The 18,939-nt window shown below is 44.5% G+C and overlaps 1 protein-coding gene across 1 annotated transcript in view; it reads right to left on the bottom strand.

Moving 5' to 3' along the window:
* Positions 1-18,106, bottom strand: part of GPC4 (glypican 4) — a 100,320-nt gene extending 82,214 nt beyond the window's left edge. The window contains exon 1 of the mRNA XM_063083519.1: positions 17,433-18,106. Coding sequence (XP_062939589.1) covers positions 17,433-17,592 — 160 coding nt within the window. The 5' untranslated portion in view covers positions 17,593-18,106. The remainder of the gene's footprint in view (positions 1-17,432) is intronic.
* Between the last annotated feature and the right edge of the window lie 833 nt (positions 18,107-18,939).

Here is an 18,939-nt window from a genome sequence, read left to right on the forward strand (position 1 = left end):
GGTTAAAAGAGGTGGGGAGTTACAATAAAGAGAAGCACTAGCTTATCCAGTAGAAAGTCAACAGTCAATTTGCCATTCCCAGAGGTGGTAAAAACTAAAGAAAGCAGGGCTACTGGCAGAAATCCCTGGCACCAGGGTCCCTGGGACCATTTGAGACACCATGCTGGTCTGGACTCTGCAACTTATCCAATGGGACGGCTCCTATTGATAAGGCCACCTAGCTTTTGAATGATTTATCGCTTTTGTTCATTACAGGAAATTAATCTACACAGTTGTACCTTGTATGTCCTAATTCTCTTTCCATAGGGGGTGCCCTAGCCTAAAAGAGAAAGACCCACAAATGGTCCTAAAAAGGATACAGCTGTCTTCCAACTGCAGGCCTTATTGGCAAACTCTTCTTTCAAGGTCCCACTGAGGAGAAGGAGAGCATAATAATTGCTTGCCATTTGTCAGACGGGCCCAAAAGAAGTGGCTAAACTCTTTCCTTCCACGTATATGCCCCTCCCTCCTTTACTCCATCCTCTAAGCGCCTCTTTCACCAGCCACCTGTCAAAATAAAGCCAGCCACGGATCTTTCAAAAACTGACACTGGAAAGAAGCCGTTGGATGATTTCTTTCCTGGACCTGTTGAAAGATAAAAGATGAAGCAGACAATTTAAAAGGCGAGACTGTACCCTCCTGATCACAAAGCTGAAAGCAGACAAACCGTGGAAGCCAATGACACAGGAAACGCCCTTTGACCAGAGACAGACATTAGGCATAGCAAAGTTATTTTCAATAAAGAATAAGAAGCTGAATTAAGCCATTTCACAACTAATAGTCATAGAATCATTTCATTGTAAAAAAAAGTGGGAGAGGAAAGAGAATGGAGGGTTATTACAAGCCCCTCCTTTTAGAAACAATGAAACTGCTTTCTAGGAAGTTCTGTTCAGATGACAAATGTTTTAGGAAGGCTTTTGTTTGGGTTTTTTTTTCCTTTGTTTTGTTTTTAAAAGTGAGACACACAGACATGTGGGAAACCCTCCTCCAATCAAAAGACAGAAGAACCACAAGAAAAGGCACTCCCCTTCAAGCAACTAATTTGTACTCGCCTTCGATATAATCCCCCCTCCCACGAGCCAATGTTTTAGCTGTTTCTGGGAATATTGCTGAACTAAGGTTTTAGAAACCAAAGCAGATACAGGTTCCTAGCAAGAACTCAGAGAAGGTGGATCTGGGAAGTGCTAAAAAAAAAAAAAAAAACCCTGAACTCAGAGCTGAGTACTCCCTGGGTTAAACTTCAAATTTCCTTCTCTTCCCTGCACATCTGTACCAGAGGAGCTTGGCGTGTGCTGCAGTTAGACTAGGCTTTAGTCACAAGGGGAAACTTCCCTTCTTTAAACCTGAAAGTTAAAAAAAATATATCATAAAATTGAACTTAAGGAAGTTATTCAACAGAAGCCAAACACTTAGGAATGAAGATGATCATTGCTGCACTGCAGTATAAAACTAAACACCCACGCAAACATTCACACATTCAAAATGCCGGGAATAACCTAAATGTTCATATGTGGTACATATAATAGATTATGGTACATTATCTTAAGGGAATATTATGCAGCCATTTGAAAATTTTAACTGTATAGAACCACAGAAGCATTTTTATAATTCTGTTATGGTTAAAAAAAAAAAAAAAAAAAAAAAGCCCATAGACCAAGTAGTATGTACTACAATTTTTTTTTTTTTTTCTTTTTTTTTTTTTTGTGCCTGGCTGGTACAGGGATCAGAATCCGTGACCTTGGGGTTATAAGGCTATGCTCTAACCAATGTAGAAAACTGACCAGCCCCCCATGTACTACAATTTAAACCATATAAAAACATATGTAAAGGATATAGAAGTTACTCTTTACTACTGTTATTATCTCATCTTTTCAATTGGAAAACATTTAACCTACCATAAACCATAATCTCTGAAAGCCAAATGACCTGTGACAATTCTGAATGCCAGGTACAAAGTCCTGAGAGCAGAGTTAGTTAGGGCAGGGAAGTAGGGGGGGGGGGGAAGGACTGAAGAGAAGAGGATGTCTGCATCCCCCTAATTATTTCACTTCCAAGATCTAAAGTGGCTTCAGCACACACTCTTATTTCCCCTGGTGTGCAACTCTTTCCAGGTTTCTGGCCATTGCAGGTGGCTATATTTGCTGTCATCGTGGTGTTGGTAGCTACTTACCAGGAGAACACTTCACTCAGAAACCAAGATATAAACTTAGACATAAAAAGGAAGCAGTTACCACTAAAGATAGAAAGAGTTTGATTCTTTAGTCTAAAGACCCAAGACAACATCATGCATTTGAAAGCTTAACTGAATTTCTTGAATGTTGTTTCTTTGGGTTTTATGCAAGATCAGAAGAAATGGCCACGTGAAGTCATGTTGACAACACCGATTATAATGTTTAATGTCTTTTACATAAGAACCTATGTACTACTAAGTTCTTTCTAGATTTAGCATCGACAAGAAAACATCTTGCCTGAAGAGGTGTTCTGTTTCTTTTTATCTGATAAACAAAATGCATAACCAGTTGGGTGTCCTGTTCTACCTCAGCTACCTGGAAGCCCATGCACGGCTCATTCAGTATAATAGTCTTAGTTTTAACATCCTTTACTCCATTTAAAATTCTCTACTCCATCCTCCCTCTTTTCATTTTCTGTTTACATTTAAATGAGTTAATCCACATAATGCATTCAAAATAGGCCCATAGTGAGTGCTCAGTAAATGTTATCTATTGTTATTAAAATAGTAACAATTATCACTATGATTGTAGAAATCCTATTGAATATGGATTAAATAACTTTTAACTAGGTAGGGTTTATATTACAATTTAAATTTTTAAAACCTTGGGTAAAAATGATGTGATTTTTTAAAGTTTCAGACCCTGCCAGATTTTTAAAAATTAAAGACATATGGTCCAAAAATCAGTTACCAGTTCCTTTTAAAACTGCACGCCTGATGTTTGAGGGACCAACAGATTTTCATTAATAAAGCAATTAGAGGGCTGACGAAATCATGTTAGTCTCTTTTTTTTTTAAATGGAAAAAAATTCATCAATATTGACTGATTAAAAGAAAACAAATATTAGGAAAGGAAGGGGAGAGAGAGACAGGAGATGAGAAAGGCTGCATCAAGGTTACAATCAATTGTTTAAAAAGGAACATGAGCACAAAGTCAACTGCTTCAGCGGACAGGATTCAACACAACTAAGAAAACTAAGTTATGTGGTATTTGAAGAAATCTCCATCGTTTTTCATTTACTGAGAGTAAAATGCCCTGCTATTCATTCTTATTTAAAATTAATCATAAAAGTGTTCCTTTATTTAAAAAATGACTACCACTAAAATACTTTAAGTACAAATTAATGGTCCCTTGGAAACTGCCTGCAGTTAGGGTGATACCTTCTTCAACAAAAGCATATACTACTAAATACATAGTATTATAAAAATTAAAGGTTTGAGCTAACTCTCTGGTCACACATCTCGTAACTGTTGAAAATGCTAAAAAGATTTCTTTATGATCAATTTTTGTTAAGAAAAATACTTAATATTTGAGGCAATTTTTATTTGGCAAAATGCAGGATCTAAATCTACATTTCTTAAATGTCACCCCAGGAAGCCACAAAGCATTGGCATAATACTCAGGCATATAGCACAGATTCAAAGACATTTTTGAAATTAATAACTGTGCCAAATGCAATCATTTCCTTTTATTCTTACTGATCAGCTTGCATTCGCCTCACATTAAAAACACATCTCAATTTTTTTAGTTGTTTTCCTTTCTAAAAAATATGAGGATACAACAGCTGCTAGGACTTCAAGAAGGAAAACAAATATCCTGTTCTAACAGCAGAGCTGCCATTAGTCTCTCATGTTAATATGGTCAATTACAGAAATGCCTTCTATAAATTTGACTAATTGGAAGGAATATGGGCTGAATTATACAGTATTTTTAAAGAAACACAGACTTCTCACTTTCAAACACAAAGTGACCCCAGGAAATATTGGCAACTAAAGCAACTTAAGAGTCCTACTTTAATAAACAGAGATTTTTTTTTTTTTTTTGTAATTAACACAATGGTTTTGATTTAAATGGCTGTTCCTGAGCTGTTTGGAAAGAGTCTCTCCCCCTATGTAGGTGTTAAACATCTCCTAATATCATATTTACACCATTCATTTGCTTAGCAAACCCTTTCATTACAAACCCAGCAGAGATAAACATGCTTATCTGCAGAATCTCACAGTATTCTACTCCATTCTTGAGCTTAGAAGCAACCAAGAAAATCTCAGGACTCTGGGGGGTGGGGGGAAGGGGAACACTAAGAGATTACTGGTGAAAATGGTAAATGTTGTGTCTGTTTTAAAAATAAAAGCAGAAACAACAAATCTCTTCTCTCTAAACTTAAAGTTAAATTGAGATAGGTAAGAAGATAGAGAAGGATTAGGGGCTGGCCAGTTAGCTCACTTGGGATAGCATGGTGCTGTTAACACCAAGGACTCAGATTCCTATACCATCCAGTCTCCAAAAAAAAAAAAAAAGTGTGTGTGTGTGTGTGTGTGTGTGTGTGAGAGAGAGAGAGAGAGAGAGAGAGAGTGTGTGTGTGTGTGTGTGTGTGTGTGTGTGTGTGTGTGTGTGTGTGTGTGTGTGTGTGTGTAGGATTGGTTTGCTTTCTCATGAACTCACACAGCTTACCCCACACCATATGAGGGCTTTGTAGCATATGGATCATTTGAACAATTAGACAACAAGAAACAAAATGCTTACTTCTGTTCTTAATAGGGCAACTTATTCTTATAATAATAGTGAACCTATACTATTTAAAATAGGGCATATACCATAATCTTCATATTTAAAATAGGGCACACCTTAATTTCATATTTACACAAAACTTTGCCCTTGCATAGAAAGTTCTGCACACAGTTTACTACAGTGCAGTCAGATCACTGCATTAAATGGAGAGCTTGGGCTGGCCGGCTAGCTCAGCTGGTTAGAGTGCCCTGTCGATAACACCAAAGTCAAGGGTTTGGATCCCTGTACCAGCCAGACGCCAATAAAAGAAAAGCTAAATGGAGAGCTTGGCACGTCGACCTTTGTCATTGCCATGTAGATGTAGCCTGCCCTTCCGAACAGGAGCGGTCTAGATTAGCAGATGGCTAAAACTCTAGCTTGTAACCAGGACATAAGCGGAATTCCGGGATCTCAAGGCTACTCATGTGCCTCCAGGTAAAGTCGCCAGGCATTCCAGCGGGTGTCTGTACACACCCCAGCTTCAGAGTTCTTCATTAGGACTTTGAATTTCTGAACAAACTAACAAATAGGGCCCTATTTTATATACCGTATTCATCTAAAATTCTGAAAAACAATCTTTTGTGAAAATGGGGAAAACGCTGTTGGAAGAGTGGGGGCACGTGGCAGGGAATGCTCCTTCCCACCCTGTTATGACAACTGCTAGGACACTTATCACTTGGGCTGCATTTGTTTACAATCCTAATCTCCCTGGCCAGCCTCTGCACTTGCTCCCCACAGCCCGGGTCCTCCTCTCCTCTTCCAGGCACCCTCATACTCGGTCACCATTAACAAAGGCTTGGGAAGGGAAGGAATCCTGTTACCAATTGACAGGTGCATGCCATCCATATTTTGCTGAACCAGACTTGTACTGTAACAATCATTGCTGGGCCAGAGGGTTTCATTTTGAGTCACTCACCATTCCCATGACCAGTATTTCTGTGGTCTCTACAGGAATGAGAGTGGACACTGGTCTCTCACAAAAACCTGAAGGCTTTAGTATTCATCTGGTTCCTCTGCGACCACCCCAACAACAGAAAACAACAGTGCCACATGACACAAGAGTTAACTGTGCATATTCTGGTACCCATGTAAACCCAATCCCTAAAACAATGGCCGGGGTATGCAACCAGAGCAAGTGCTCCATGTAAGCCTCCATAACAGGCCCATCTCCCCTGCACTGCTCCAACGAACACTCTAGAATTTGCCTCAGGACCCACTGACAGAAACACAAACTCTGGCTATTCGTGGTGTGGGGGAGGGTTGTGATGGTATAAAAAGCACTACTTCTGGAAAATGAGAAGAGCCTCCTATGTCTTTTTTGTTTTATCCCCAGTGCCTAGCCATTATAGGCACTCAGTAAATATCTGCTATATCAAAGAATGACTCTTCAGCCTAGGCACCCCCTTTCTACAGATGGGGGTTCAAATGTGTAGTCTCATACTCACAAGTCCTAAAGAGTCAACTATGCCCTCTGAAAGCTTTTTCCTAACTAAGAGCATCCTAGGCAAGGAGGACTCATTCATGCATTCATTCAACAAACATTTTTGAGTGCCAGGCAATGTGCTAGAGATTGAGTATAGGGCAGTGAATAAAAGAAGCAAAGTCTCTGTCCCCAGGTCAGATGGTGATAACTGTGAAGAAGAATAAAGCAGAGAAGGAGAGGGGAAAAGTGTGGGGGGGGTCCTAGTTTTATATAAAGATCAGGAAAGGCTTCTCTATCAAGGTGATAGGTAAACAAAGCCCTGAAACACATGAGGGAGTGAGCTATGCTTCTATCTGGCAGCAGGATGTTCTAGGCACTGAAAATAAGAAGTGCCAAGACTCCCAAGTGTGCCTGGTGTGCTTGAGGAAAAACAGGAAAGACCAACATGGCTAGAGGGGGGTGGGGAGAATGAGAGAAGATAAAGCCCAAGAGGAGAGGACCTCATGGGCTAGCACAGGAGAGGGCTGATGGGCAGATCCTGGAGGTCCCCCTAAGCCTTGGTTTTCACTCTGGGTGACATGGGGAGCCATGGGAGCATTTTGAGTGAGCAGTAATATGATCTGATTAAGACAGTATGATTGCACTGGCTGCTGTGCTGAGAGCATGGACTGGGGATATCAAGAGCCCAAGAGCCAGAGCAGGTAGACTCGTTATAGGCAACCACGATCACGTAGGCAAGAGGGGATGGGAGCTGCTGAGATGGATAAAAAGAAGACAGACTCTACATACATTCTGAAAGCACAGCCCAAATGTAGAGAATGTGAAAGACTGTCTAAGCTGAAACATATCCCACCCAGTCACCTAAATCTTTGTTCAGATCACACGAAAACTGATGCAGTCCCTTATTTTGGCAGGTTGTAATTTCTTCATTTGCCCTCCAACCTGAAGAACAGAAGAGCATCTTCCAAGATTGCCACACTGCTTAATGATCAATTGACCTCCCACCAGAAGAGGATGCCCAGAGAGCGTCCAGGCCCATCAGACCTGAAGGGGCAGAAAACTAAGTTAGTTCCAAACTGGGGGTAAACAACGAGGCAGAACATTAACCAACCGGCCAGCTGGGGGCATTTAGTTCAAATTCAGTGTAAAGTGAACTCATTTCACTCCTCCCCTTTAAAAAAAAAAAAAAAAATCTCCCCATAAACGCAAAGAGCTAATCCTCACCAGTCTCTAACATCCTGGTGAGGAGGCGAGTTTTAAGGACTATTTTCTAAAGTACAGGGGTGAAAAGTTGTCTTGTTTTGCTTTTTAAAATCTTAGCATGGGGAAATATTCTATAATTAAGGCAATTTTGACAATAGTAGATAATAATTTGACTATAAATTGTAAGGAATGTAATGACTGCTTATTCTGGCACCAAAAAAAACAGGACTTTCTGTGAAGTGACTGCCAAGAAAAATGACACTCCCACTCAGACTGGACCATTGCAAGTAGTAACTGTTAACCACATGCTTTACACTGCAGTTTGCAAGGACACAGTGCTTTGTTTTCATCTCTAACCAAACAGCAGACTGAAAACTCAATGGAGACAAATGTGTGGTGGAATAGAAACAATAACTGAAGGAAAAAATAAAACATATTCCGTGGCTTAATGCTTGCTGGGATGCCGACGTCAAGGGTTTGGTGAACTAAGGAAACCTCTACAACCCAAAAGCAACCACTTCCAGCCTGCTCCTGTAGACAGAAACCGAACATGTAAGAAAGCAGCCAGGCTTTAAGCAGCTTGTAAAAGCCAAACTGACAAAGTAGCTGTGAGAAGAAAGGACGAAAAGAGACCAGGGCCTGCCCCAAGCCTCCCAGGGAGGGAGGGAGGTGAGCGCCTGGCAGAAAGGGCAAAGCTCCGAACGAATGGGAGCAAAGGTAGCCTCTTTTCTACAAGCCCCTCTGCAGGCACAGGGCAATGTGGGAAGCAACCATTTGTCTACCAGGACTAAAACAAACCACATGAAATATAGAGCTCCCACCTCCAACCAAGCTAAGAAACAGCACCACATTCTAGGTTAAGGGGGAAAAAAAAAAGATATCTTGTTTTTCTCTTTCTTACTTAGGCATGAAGGACTGGATGTATTAGAAAGTTAAAAATAAATTAAATAGCTTAAAATAAATTAATTAAATTTAAAAAGGGACTGTCAGTCTGTTTGGGCTGCTATAACAAAATACCATAGACTGGGTGGCTTACAAACGATAGAAATGTATTTCTCACAGTTTTGGAGGCTGAGAAGTCCAAGGTCAAGATGCCAGCAGATTCAGTGTCTGGTGAGGGCCACTTCCTCAGAGATGGCTTCTCCCTGTATCTTCACGTAGTGGAAGGGGCAAGGCAGCTCCCTGCCTCCTCTTTTATAGGGGCACTAATCCCATTCATGAGGGCACACCTCCCCAAAGCCCCATCCCTCAATACCATCACCTTGGGGGTTAGGATTTCAACCTGTGAAATTGGGGGGGGGTGGACACAAACATTCAGACCATAGCAGGGATGAATAGAAATATCTTTTCCTAGAAAAAATACCAAAGTGAGAAATCATGCTTGAACTTGTTTTTGAACTACAAAACACTTCTCAAACACCTACCACGTGCCATGCAGTGTGACAGGAATATGGGATATGTGGTCTCTCAGATCAGGCATAATAGGGCAAGAAGGGCTGTTGTCTTTTTTTTAAAGGCTCGAATAGCTACATGGTCAAAGACTATTCTTAACTTCTAATGTTTCTTATCATTATACATTGACTTAGTTTGGTAAATGTTTAAAAGAGAAACCAATATTCAAATATTTAAGCCTGTCACCCCTAACTAATAACCAACTCTCTTGCCTCTTCTGACTTCAGGTCAGAATGTCAATTTCCCAAGCTAAGCTCAGCAGGCAGTTCAGTACTAGGAAATGAATCTAGTTTGGATGTTCTAGAGGGCTTAGAAGAGAAGGTACAGAGGAACAAAATCACAAACCAAAAGCTCTGAAGTGAATGAGCCACTGAATTAATAATATACAATCTTTAGTCTATTTTTTTTAATAAGAGGACAAGGTGACAGACACATGGCATAACTCCTTATTGATCTAGCACTGTTGGGAAATTGGGTGCTCTAAATAGGTTTAAGTATGTAAGTTAACTGAACTTTCCCCCCTTTTAAGAGCAGTTTCCATATTTCAAATATTTCCAATGGAACTCTTTCTAAAATATACTTTCTGAACTTTTAAATCAGAATATACCAAACCCAATTATTTAATACTGCCCTGAAATATACTAGTGCTCTCAAGGGTTACAAGGTGCCTCTGAGCATTCACTCCATCCTAACAGATCTCACACTGCCAAGATCAGCAAGTTCTGGGTCTACCGTTCAGCTTCTGGCTGGCCCCCACCCCCATTTCACACTGTGCCCAGATATCAAGTCTTGCCTGTCTCCAACACTATCTCTTCCTGTGACCCCTCCATCCCCTAATCAGCACCACTACCTACTTCTAATCAGGCAGAGACTAGGAAACTGGATAACCAAAGAGTTTTATCTTCTCACTTATAAACCCCATCTACCTAATTTGAATGTAAGCTCCTCAAAAGTTTAACTCCTGCCTTATACCTCTTGGAATCCCCAGTACCTAGCATACTGCTCTAGATACAGGAGCCATAAGTTTCTGAAGACCTTTTCTCCAAGTAGAATGCATGGGCTTCGTGACAGCTGTTTCCATCATTTAGCTTTTCCGCTTACTTCCACATTCTCAGCTGTGTTCTAGATGGTTGTGCTGGCCAGAAGCCTAGGGATTTACTGTACTTCTATGTCTTGATAAGATACTTGAAAAGAATAAACACATGGCAAAGAGGACATTAAAGTAAGGGATAAAGAGACTTTTAAAAATTTTACCAATAAAGAAAAAGGGAAGAAATATCACCTAGCCCACTGACACATAATCAATAAATGATAGCAAGGCTGGATTCCTTTCTAATTCTCTCCAAAGTACTCTCAATGTCCTTGTCTTATGTCTCTACCTGCAGCAAAGCATCACTGGTTGTGGTTTATACTTGTATCTTGATTTAAAAATATTTTTCCAAGTTTAACAGATCTTTCTCTTAAATCCAAGTTAGCCAAAATTAAAATGAGCATGTATTAAGACTAAATTAAAGCTCTCATCTGAGACAACACTTTGTGATAAATTTCATTGGAAAATTCAGAATCATACAATCTCAGAGATGGAAAGGACCTCAGAGATCATCTAGGGCAGTGGTTCTCAACCATCACTGCTTATCAGAACCACTGGGAGCTCTTTAAAAATATCATGACCTACCCCCACTCCCATAAAGTATGATTTAATTGGTCTGGGGTGATGCACAGGCATTAGCATACATTTTAAAAGCTCCCCAGGTGGTTCGAATGTGTAGCCCAGACTGAGAACCACTGACCCAATCCAGCATTCTAACACCCTCCCCCTTCATTTTTCAAAGAGGGAAGCACCTCACCAAAGGTATCAGACAACTAATTTGTCACAGTGCTAGCCTAGAACTACTCACTCCAAGAAACCATGTTCTCTCCATGTAAACTACTCCACCTAGGACAGTGGAGTCTCTTCTCTCTGTTCTTCAATTATTTTTCTATACTCAATAAACCGATATCTCCATCTATCCCCCAAATAAATGTATTTCCTAAATAGTCTGTGCCTTGGAATCCCGCTGCATAATTTTTGAAAACCTTAACTATGTATGTCTGTTTCCCTCTATGTGTGTGTGTGTGTGTATATATATAGATATATATATATACATGCTTCTCTCACAAAGAACTCTAGGAAATTACTCAGGCATGGTTTCCCCTTAAAGAAGCCATATTGCTTTTCCTCGATTAAGTTGGACTCAGCCTACCATTTTCACCATTATCAATTATCACACGGGCCTGCTTTCAACTCCCTTGCAAGGTTCACCTCCAAGTCTCTTTCAGCCCACTTAATTTCTAGTTTGTACCTGCCTTTTCATACCTAGTGGACTTCCTTCTGGCTTAAACTCTGCACTTTGTGAAAGATGCCTTTTTCCCTGAAGCAGCCTCTTTTCCTCTGCCAGTTAGTCATGCCGGGTTCTTTTTTTCCTCCCCCAAGCAGCTGGTCTTTTTGATGTCTGGCACACATTTATCTGGGCTTCCAATAAGATGTTTTTTACATAGTTTCCAGGCTTCCTGGAGGTTATTGACTTTTTTTTAACTCTTCCATTCAATTTTTTCCTAATTTCTAACATTTGGTAGAGTTTCTTTTTCAAAAGTTGAATACCTGGCTGATGGATCGCTTTGATTTTTTCTCTCCCACCAGATTGCTGAATTAAATGCATCAGAACTTAAATATAATATTTCAAATTACCTCCAGGATGGAATTGCTTCATGAATTTTCTACACTTTCATGTTCTCTACAGTAAGCAACAGATGTTTAACCAAGTGGAATTGAAAATGCTAGTTCTTACCTGTTCATATTTTAGTGTCTGCTTATTTATATAAAATATTCTGATACCCTTAAGCCTGTGTTCTTCTACTTGATAAAGGCAAGTTTGTTTTTGTTAAAAGGTAACTGATATGCATTGAACAAGCTCTTTATTCTGAATCTAACATGGCAAATTACTCTTCTAAGTTTGCTCTAAATTGTCTAAATCACAACAGTCTCAATTGTTTGTTCCTTAAAGAAGTGTGTCTCAAAGCATGAATACAGAATTCTGAGTATTTCTGAAAAATCCCAACAGCACTTGGTTATTAATCAAGTAGTAAAGACAAGTACTCCCCCAAAAGAATAAAAACGTTCTCCAAGTTATACCAACATGCTGTGGAGATTTGCTCTAAATTTATTTTGCTTCAAAGCGTTTAGATCCAGAAGGTTCCTGGGAGATCAACAGACCATGGGATGACAATTTATCATCAAGGCAGTATAATCCCATTACAGCACTGGTGTCCTGACAGAGACTGTGATAAGATTGTCTGTGTCATCCCTCCACTTGTTTAACAAATATTGCACTAAGCTACCATACTGTTGGGCACGTAAAACACCAGGAGGTGCCATCTCTGCCCTCAGGTTGCTCGTGGTTGAGGAGAGAAGACAAACATGTGCCCGCACACACAAGTAACTATGATACAAGGCAGTTACGTGCAAAGACCACGGATCTGGTTCAAGCATGGAATTAGGAGGAAGAGGGCACATAATCCTGGAGAATTCAGAAGTGACTCAATGGAAGAAGTATTACCTGAGATACTTGGAGCCACTGAAGCTCAGAGCAAAGGAATGACTCCATCCAAAGCAGTGATGCAATAAGGAAATTAACCTGATAATGTTCAGGATGGAATGAGAGGGTAACAGACAAGAGGCAGGTAGACAGCTAAGAACTATTTAGAACAGCCTCCTAACGGATCTTTCTGCCTTTATCTCTTGCCTCACCAACCCTTAACTCCAAGTGCCACAGTTATCTTCCTAAAACAGCTCGGCTGATGACATTCCCCTCCTCAGAAACCCTCACTGGCTCCCCATGGCCCAGGAAATGCAATTTATATTTCTTCTGTGGTCGGTGTCTGGGTTTGACATTTAGCCTGCAAAAGATGTGACTGGATCTTCTCCACTACAGTGTGAGAATAGTGCTGTTATGATGGTCTTTTACTAGTTAGTTGAAGGTTCGTTCTCCCATAAGCTTATATCACTAAAACCTCTATGGGAGTAGAGAAGGTACTTTCTTGTCTATCTATATAACACAGCATAGACTATACTCTGGGTCAGGTAAAACCTGGGTTCAAATCCCACCTCTGCCACTCACTAGCTCTAAGACTGTGAATATATTTCTTAATCCGTTTGAAGCTCAGTTTCCTTGTTTGTAAAATGGAGACGATGATAATTCTGACTTCATGATTGCTGTGGGCTTTAAATGAGACAATCATGTAAAGTCCTTATTACAGGGCCAGGCCCAGAGACAGCACTCAATAGCTACTAGCTCTAACCATGAGGCCAAAATGCATTTTTAGTGAATATATATGGGAGCAAACCTCAGTGCTAAAAGTTAATGTTACTCGTGAACCAGATATTCATTTCCAACTGACTCAGATTAACACCGATGTTGTTTCCCCTACACAGATAACAAAAAACTTCCTTTTTCATTCCTCAGGCTTGTCACCGGCTAATCCTGAAATTGCATGCAACCCAATGTGAATCAGATAAAAAATAAATTAATAATTATGCTGAATCAAACATTTCATATTTGTATGTTCTAACTAGAGATTGAGCTGCATAAGCCAGAACTTTTACTAAGTTCTTTTTTGAGCATGTCCAGGAGATAGTTCCCGTAACTACTTGGGACAATTTCTATAGTGACAGGCCCTGTGGCTCAATTAGGCCCTCTCCTCAAGTGAAACAATGGAAGCCAAACTAATGATTCCAACAGAATAGAACATGACAAGTTCATTGCAAAATCCAACCCATCTACTTAAGGTGGGAAGGGAAAAATACAAATCTTGAAGACATATGCTGTGTCTTACATGCAAAAATCAACTCAATACTAAAAGAGAAAGCATTGCTACCTCTCCAACACACACACACACACACACACACACACACACTTTTCCCCATGTAATCCTAACACAGTTTATGTGACTCCCAGAATCCTTTGAGGTACAGATACGCACGCCTGCGTGTGTGGGTGCATGCTCACAGGCGCACTGTTCATGAACACAAATGGCCACAAGAAACAAAAACTCCAAAATCACAACTATGGCACAAAGTTCTTGGTATCATTCAATATCACTGTGAATGGGACCTTTGCCAAGCTCAAGAACGTTTCTAACCAATTGCCTCACCTTAAAAACAATGTTAGCTAAGATCAGATTATTAATAAAATGCCAATTGCTGCATATCCTTTATCTTCTGTCCTTATGGAGAGAGGGATAATGAAAATGATTAAACTTATCAATGTAATTTTTTTCACTAGAGAACCAGCATTACCTAGGAACTCCCTGGGAACTTCCAGGGCACTCCCTTATCCTTATCTCTATCATTCATAGGGTACTTATCACACACCGTGTTGTACTCCAATTATGTGTGTGCATGGCTTATCTTCCTACTACCAGGAAAGGTCCTGGTGGCAGAGGCCCTTCCTGCCCTTCTTGTTGCCTCCATGATGCCAAGCACAGAACACTGCACACAGCAGATGCTCCAAAAAGATATGGCCATTGAAAGCTGAAACGTATCCTTTTTGATCATGGCATCTGGACTCCCCATTATTGGAAAAGTACAGGGGGGCCAAGCAGATAGGCAATACAGAAGCATGGTTACAAGCCCTGTCAGCATGCTGTACTCCCCAACATCCTTGAGACCACATCAAATTATCCTGATTATTATCTATAAATTGAGACTCCTTCAGAATATGGAGTATTCTTAAAGCCTGTTCAAATCTCTAGAAGGCAAGTGCAAGGCCGTTGGGAATAAAACCTTAAACTTGGGCTAAGCCTGGGGCTCAATGAGCTAGGTACCCAGATATTGTGACCCTTTGCCTGGAAAACAATCCTAAATTTTTGGCACTGAAAAGAATATACCCCCTCCCCACCCCAGGGAAAGTGCCTGGCAATTCATTCATTCAGACCTAGACTGAATACAAGTCACTATATTGATTTTACTCCCTCCTCCCACCCCCAAATGACCGAAATTATCTGAGTGTAGCCCAGGGAAGACGAAGCTAATGTATGCATCTGGAGAGGCCAGGGCAATGGTAAAGATTACCCCAGTTTCTATACTGGCCATCTAAAGGTATTTACTTGGGTCTGTCTGTGTTGTGACAGTGTCCTACACTCAAATGAATGCCCTAACACTCCACATTTTTGAGCCATTCAGTCATGCATTTTTGTTATTGTTGAAAGTGGTGCGAAATTGCACTGCATGAGCTAAAGTCCTTGGTGGTCTTCCAAGGATTCCAGCTCAAAAGGCACTTCCTTTGTTCCTCAGGAGAATGCAGTCCAGTAGGTCATTCAAAAGGGGAAATAAAAGCAGCAGCCCTGGGAGGGAGATGAAGGACAAGACAAAAAGAATAAAATGTTTTGGGTGTGAGCACATTAGCTTCCATTTCCTGCTGCTGGTCACTAATAACTCCCCTATCTTTCAGGGGGAATATCCAGATAGACTTTATGCAAGAATATCCCTCAGATGTTTTCTGGGATAGATGACAATCAAAGGCAACACCTAGCATGGAGTTCTTGAGCACCCTTCAAGCTTCCTTTTTCCTGAGATGCTGGCTGGGGAAGATGCTCTGCCAATACGAGAAACTGCACAGAGCCAAGTTGGAGAAACTGGAGAGAGCAATTTCACAACCCACTCCCTGAATGCCTCCAGTCCATACATTGTTTGCATGAGCCCAAGATGAAAACCTGTCACATTCCCATTAAGTGTATAGCTGTATCTATCCCTTCAAAATGTGAGAATGACAACTGTAACCTTCACGCCAATCATCTCCGCTGCGCCCAGGCCCAAACTGTGCAGGGCACAAAGACCCCATGTCTGACCTGTGGAGCCCCCAAGCTTCAGCGGCTGCTGGTTCACTTCACTTTTTCTGGCGGGGCGGGAGGAAGAGGGGAAAGAAAGAGGGCTTTTCAGGGCTCTACAACCAATAAAATCGTGCCGCTGTGAGGACACACTTGAGCTCCTAAAAAGACAAGCAGCTGGAGGGCAAACAGTCTCTAATCAGAAGTGTGCGAGTTATTTGATAATGGCCAAGGTGCAGGGGGCGCCCGGGCTGCTCCAACAATTTCTTCGGTTCTATTTGTAGACAGATGCTGGTTACACTCGGAAAGTGCCTAGCAACTTCCCTCAATTACCTTTGTAATTTATATGTAATTGATGACTGCACTTAATCTCCAAGGTTATTAATAGCCCTTCCAAAAAATGACCCCCAAGTCTTCCTAAGCCCTTGGAAGCGCCTGGTTAAAATTACAGTATTTCCTTTGCTGGCTGCCGGCCCCCCGCCCGCCCCACCCGGGCAACCAGCAAGGCGAGGCAAAGGCGCGCTCTGCTCACTTCCATGAAAGGTTCGGAATGGAGGCTCAGCCCCTGGGGCTCGAATCGCTCACTCCTCCGTTAGGTTATGCTGGCCACCAGCCAGCCAGATTCGTGGTTCTTTCTGAACCCCCGGGGCGAACCGGCTACCTGCGCCGCCACCGGCCCCAGCGCGGCCCGCGGGCAGCGCGCAACAGTTAGCCGCTGTGAATGAGTGAGTGCGACCCAGAGAGGACCCGCCCGGGCGGGCACCGCCGCCGGCCTCGAGAGGAGGGGCGGAAGACGCCCACCGGGACGCTGCCTCCCGGAGCTCCGAGAAGGGCTTTCGCAAATACCCCACGCACCCCCCGGCGCCCAAATTCGGTGAACTTTTTCACAGGTTAAGCCGTCTCCATTTGCAAAACCATCTCCAAACTGAGATTCAGGTTTCCTGTGATCAGTCCTTCCAAATGTCTGTAAATGAATGTGCAATTAACCCTTAAGACGGGGTGAGAAAAGAGGGGAAATACCCTTCTTGTCCAATATCTTCCGGAAAGCAGGAGAGTTTCCAAAAGTCAGGGCTTGGAGGGGTGGAGAGTCGGGGGGAATCGTTTGCTTTTTTTAAAGCGACTTCTAAAGCCGTTGCAGCTATCCTAATCCGTGTCAGCGGTCGAAGAGAGGCGGGGAGAGGGTCTTAAAAGAACATCGATGCAACATCAATTCAAGTTCCACGTTTTGCACCCCCCTGGAATCTGGCAAGCTCTAGGAGGTCCCCCCCCCCGTCCCACCGGCGACTCCCACCCCCACCCGGCCTCTCGTCATTCACACAACAAAGCGGGGAGCCCAGTAAGGAGTTCAACCCGGAAAAGGCAAAGGAGCCAGTGACACGCACTTTGAGGGCTAGAGTCCTTAGGGGCTTCCCGGGAACGTGAAGATCACGGGGAGGGTGGAAGCAGAGCGCGAGAGTGGCACCGGGCAACTCGGCACTCGCAGTGCCGGGGGGGGGGGGGGGCGCCGTGCCCGCGGGGAACGTTCTTCTGCGCTGGGGCTGGCTGGCTGTCGCCTGCCCATTTCTTCCTCTCGGCTACCTGCAGCCCGCGCGGGGAGCGGCGGGGGCGGGGGGTCCGCGGCCCCTTTCCCGGGGTGTCCGCCTCTGCGCCCGCCTCCCAGGGGTTCCCACCTACCGTCGATCTCGTGGAGGGGGGCATCGTTCTTGTTGAAGCCTTTGGACACATAGAGACGTTGCACTTCCGAGCAACTTTTCGACTTGAGCTCAGCAGCCAGCAGTGCGGCGGTGAGCACGGCCAGGGTGCAGAGGAGCGCGGGCATGCCCAACCGTGCCATGGTGCGAGCTGGGACGGACGAGCTCCCACCTTTGCGACGGGACGGGAAGTGGCGCTGCAGGAGCCGGCCGAGGGGCACGGAGTCGGGGGCTCGCGAGTGCAGTGAGAGGGCGAAGGAGTTGCGAGTTGGTGGAGAAGGAGGAGAGTCGGGAGGGAGACGCGGGCGAAAAGTGGAGCTGGGCCTCGCGTCAGGCAACGGTCCCCAGTGCCAGGCGCCCGGCCGGGGCAGGAGGAGGAGGGCGTGGAGGCGGCGCGCGGCCCGGGGGAGCGGAGGCGTGGGCCGGTGACCTCGGGGCTCCGCGGGGCAGCGACCAGGGTAAGCTGGCCGGCCGGCGGGGCAGGGACGCGGGGAAGGAGGGGAAGGTGGCAGGAGCCGCGGGTACCGCGGAGGGTGTGGGCGTCGGCGGCAGGCGCTCGCTGCGCGCTGCTCGGGCTGCCTGGCGCTGGTCCGCTCGCTTGGCTCGACTCGGCTCGGCTCGGCTCACTCTGCCCTCGGCCGCGCGGCTGTGCCCTTCTCAGCTCTGCCGCTGATTGACTGGCCGGCGTGCGCCGCGACGCTCCGCAAACTTGGCCAAGCGGGCGGCACTAGAGGGAGGGGGCGGGAGGCGGGGGGGCCGGAGCCAGGCGGGAGCACGCTGGGCCGGGCCGGGAGAAAACCTGGAAGCGGGGTTGGATCCGGAGCGGCCAAATCCACTTCCTAGGGGGCCGCGCCGGGCGCGCGGCGCTCCCTCGCTCGGCACGCCCCGCCGGCTCCTCCCTCCTCCCCTCCTTCCCGGAGGCGGGGAGCCTGCCCGCCGCCCCCCACCCGTGGAGAAACGACCGACTTCTCCGGGCTGAAGGCCCAAGTGCCGGGGAACCTGGCGACCTGGGACTTGTCCCGGTGCCCACGTCTGAGCCATAGGCCTTCTGCGCACGGCCACTTGACCGGCTGCCCACGGGCCAAAGCCGCGCGGAACCCTCCTGCAGCGATACCTGCCTCCCTCCCTGCTGCCCTCCCGCACCCGGGGACGCTCTTAACCGCCCGACTCCTGGGCTGGGCGGGGAAGGCGCCTACATTACTCGCATTGTTTTGCTGCAGGCACCTCGGAGACTTGGAACTCCGAGCTGGCCCTAGAGCTTCACCTGGCCTCCCCAGACCTGCTTCCCATCAAATGGTGCGCATGGAGCACCGACTTGTACGGGACTCTGGCAGGCATTCTTCTCCCCACCCCACCCGCACACTTATAACACTCAAACCTACATCCCCCGGTTCTGCAACAAGCCTAACCGAAGCCTGAAGCTGGAGAACCCCCCGAACAGCGAGGCGATGGGCAAAGTCAGGGTTGACCGCGGTGACCTTGGAAACCTT

This window comes from Cynocephalus volans, chromosome X, assembly GCF_027409185.1.
Source record: "Cynocephalus volans isolate mCynVol1 chromosome X, mCynVol1.pri, whole genome shotgun sequence".
In the NCBI taxonomy this organism is placed as follows: Eukaryota; Metazoa; Chordata; class Mammalia; order Dermoptera; family Cynocephalidae; genus Cynocephalus; species Cynocephalus volans.